Consider the following 3,584-nt stretch of genomic DNA (forward strand, 5'->3'; position numbering starts at 1 on the left):
GGTTTGATGACTGACCTTTTAGATGCAGTTCACCAGGCGGTCCTTCCAAGGCATCTCTGGGTAGCCCGTAATTGTTTGCACCATCAGGGCTCTTTGTGGCCTAAGCTGGTGTCAACGTGTCCTGGACAAAACCTCAAGGACCTTTGAATGTGAAACAAAATAAACAAATAAAACCTCTGTATGCATAGTCCATGCTGATCCTGCAGACAGGTGTCCCCGAGGCCCTGGCCATGACCAGCACTCCGTGACCTGTGTCACTGCTGAGTGCTGGTCAAGGGCTCAGCCCATGACTCTTCCTGCAGCTTCTGCTGGGCCCTGGTAACTCAGCCAAGGAGTGGGATTCCCCCCCGAGGCACTGGTGAGGGGCTTGAGGGTGGCCTCGGGTATGAGTCAGGGCAAGGAGGCTGCCTTGGAAGCCCTTGATTCCCAAGATCTGGGAAGTCACCCTTGACCCTTGCCACGTGGCCGGGCCACCCAGACGCAGGGTTTAGAAGCTAGGACAGACTCGAGAGGCAGTTCATGCCTTGACCCTTTTGTCTTTGCAGAGACTTCCATCCTCACGTAAAGGAAGCAGCAGCCCCAAATGCCACAGAGACAGGGTCCCGTGCAAGGGAAAGGGGGTGCCCTCCCCGCGGGAGTTGCCTGCCCTTCCCCAGGGCCCTGGCCAGCTCTGCAGGCACTCGGAGTGGGAGCTGCAGGCCGGGCCTGAAGAGGTTAATGTGCATCTGCCTCGGAATGTTAATGTGGCTAGGTGATGTCAGTGCGAGCCGCGAAGGAGGCGGCGAGGAGCACAGTTTGGGCTCCGAGGCAGCGAGGCTGCCGCTGTGCCGGGGGAGACCCCCTTCCGGTCTGCAGGGCTCGGGCTCGGGCGGGACACGGCGGCCACCGGCAGGCGGGCAGGCGGACGGCGGAGCTGCCGCAGCCTGCGTGGGTGCAGCGGGGCGCCACTCGGGGAGCAGGCACGGGCACCCGAGGAGGATGGACCTGGACGCCTCGCTGCTGCCCACCGGCCCCAACGGCAGCAACACTTCGGATGGCCCGGACAACCTCACCGCCGGCGGTGAGTCGAGTGGGCGGGGAGCCCTCTCCCCCGGTGGGAGCTGGGGAGTGGGAAGTGGGGAGGCTTTGCACCTGAGCCAAAGTGCTCGGGAAACTTTGTCACAGTCTGCTTTGCCCAGAGGAGGAGGGGAGCAGGGGCGGAAGGGGCAGGAGCAGAGAAGGGACATGGGCACAGCCAAGAGTGACAAGGGATGGTGGCCAGCTTAAAGGAGGACGAGTTCCAAAGATGCTTCGCAGAAAAAAAAAAAAAAAAAAAAAAAATCCCGTTGGTGAAGCAAGAGGAGAGTGTGGGAGGCAGCGGGGGTACTGGCTCGGTCACCCGCTGGGTCATCTGGGTTTTCATTCGGGCTCCAGGACTGGGGTCTGAGCCACCCTCACCGGCCCCCAGGGGGAAAGGAGGACTTCACAGAGCTGTGAGGGGATTAACTTTCCGGTGAATTAAGCTTCCTGACATTCCCAGATGCCAGGGATTCTGCTTTGAAGGAGAAGGGAAGGAAGGAAGAGATAAACGGGCTGTGTGGAGAAAATTCTGGAGCTGCTAGGCACACACACAGCTTAGGTCCCTGCTCCACTGGGGAACCCCGGGCACAGAAGACCCCGACCCAGGAAATCCCTGGGAGGAGGTCAGAAGGTCAGCCGTGGGCCTGCCGGGGGGCACACGATGGGCAAAAACCACCTCAAGACAGTCACTCACAGACAGGCCACGGCTTCCACCCGGCGATGTCTGAAATGAAATGATCAGGGCTACAGATCGGAACGGAGACAAACACTTTCATGTCTTTTGCCTATTTCCATGAGGTTTGGGGGTGAAGCCTGGGGTCCGCAGGGAGCTGTGATTCCTAACCCCGGGCTTTCAGAGAAACGTGTGAGGCAGAGGGCTGGGCCCTTTGACTAACAGGTGGTGCAGCGATCTGGTAGGTTTGCCCAAGGAGTCATGGAGCAGATGGGGAAGGACAGCCATCAGTGTGGAAGGGAGGAAGGACGGAAGGAATCCAGAGGGAGGGTGGGCCTGCACAGAGTAGTGGAGGGGATAAGGAATAAGCAAGTGTATTGCTGAGGCTGGGCCAGCCAGGTGGGACGCCTACCTTTGGGGCAGAGTCCATGTCAAATGTCGACACTTGTTTCCCACGTCCCCAGGCTCACCTCCTCGCTCAGGGAGCGTCTCCTACATCAACATCATCATGCCTTCGGTATTCGGCACCATCTGCCTCCTGGGCATTGTTGGGAACTCCGCGGTCATCTTCGCGGTGGTGAAGAAGTCCAAGCTCCACTGGTGTAGCAACGTTCCCGACATCTTCATCATCAACCTCTCAGTGGTGGACCTTCTCTTCCTCCTGGGCATGCCCTTCATGATCCACCAACTCATGGGCAATGGCGTCTGGCACTTTGGGGAGACCATGTGCACGCTCATCACGGCCATGGACGCCAACAGTCAGTTTACCAGCACCTACATCCTCACCGCCATGGCCATCGACCGGTACCTGGCCACCGTCCACCCTATCTCCTCCACCAAGTTCCGGAAGCCGTCCGTGGCCACCCTGGTGATCTGCCTCCTGTGGGCCCTCTCCTTCATCAGCATCACGCCCGTGTGGCTCTATGCCAGGCTCATCCCCTTCCCAGGGGGCGCAGTGGGCTGTGGTATCCGCCTGCCCAATCCGGACACTGACCTGTACTGGTTCACCTTGTACCAGTTTTTCCTGGCCTTTGCCTTGCCCTTTGTGGTCATCACGGCTGCCTACGTGAGGATCCTTCAGCGCATGACATCCTCGGTGGCTCCCACCTCCCAACGTAGCATCCGGCTGCGGACAAAGAGGGTGACCCGCACGGCCATTGCTATCTGCCTAGTCTTCTTTGTATGCTGGGCACCCTACTATGTGCTACAGCTGACCCAGTTGTCCATCAGCCGCCCGACCCTCACCTTTGTCTACCTGTACAATGCGGCCATCAGCTTGGGCTACGCCAACAGCTGCCTCAACCCCTTTGTATACATTGTGCTCTGTGAGACGTTCCGCAAACGCTTGGTCCTGTCAGTGAAGCCTGCGACCCAGGGCCAGCTCCGCGCGGTCAGCAATGCTCAGACAGTGGATGAGGAGAGGACAGAAAGCAAGGGCACCTGATGCCTCCCTTGCTGCCCTGGGCACCTCCGATTCGGGACACAACAGCAAACCAGAGGGAGAGATGCTGAGCGAGAAACTCAAGACCGCTCTGGGAGGCTGCAGGGAGATCGGGGTGATGAGAGCTTGCAACTCAATGCATTTCCACTGGACCCACAGATAGCTGGGGCTACTAGGAGCCAGGTATGGGGGTTTCAGACCTCAGAAATTGCCTCGGGGCAGCAGGATGAGGCCTTTGGGTCCAACAAGCGTCAATGAAAAAGAAAGTTTGGGTTTGAACATTCGGTTGAGCTCTACCTGTTAACTCCCAAATGTCTGTTTTCCGAGGAGAAGAGTTGGAAGCCTCCTGGTTGGGTCAGGGTGTGAACAGCTGGGGCCATATTGCACAGGGCTCTGGGGAGATGGGAAAGA

At 58.7% G+C, this 3,584-nt stretch overlaps 1 protein-coding gene across 1 annotated transcript; it reads left to right on the forward strand.

The window, feature by feature from the left end:
• Positions 1-978: 978 nt before the first annotated feature.
• Positions 979-3,176, forward strand: MCHR1 (melanin concentrating hormone receptor 1). The gene is made up of 2 exons (XM_007941697.2): positions 979-1,060; positions 2,197-3,176. The coding sequence occupies exons 1-2, from the start codon at positions 979-981 to the stop codon at positions 3,174-3,176; spliced, it is 1,062 nt and encodes a 353-aa protein (XP_007939888.1).
• The last annotated feature ends 408 nt before the right edge of the window (positions 3,177-3,584 follow it).

The sequence above is a fragment of the Orycteropus afer genome, unplaced genomic scaffold (assembly GCF_000298275.1).
Source record: "Orycteropus afer afer isolate SDZICR_OR568_19922 unplaced genomic scaffold, OryAfe1.0 scaffold00083, whole genome shotgun sequence".
Lineage (NCBI taxonomy): Eukaryota > Metazoa > Chordata > Mammalia > Tubulidentata > Orycteropodidae > Orycteropus > Orycteropus afer.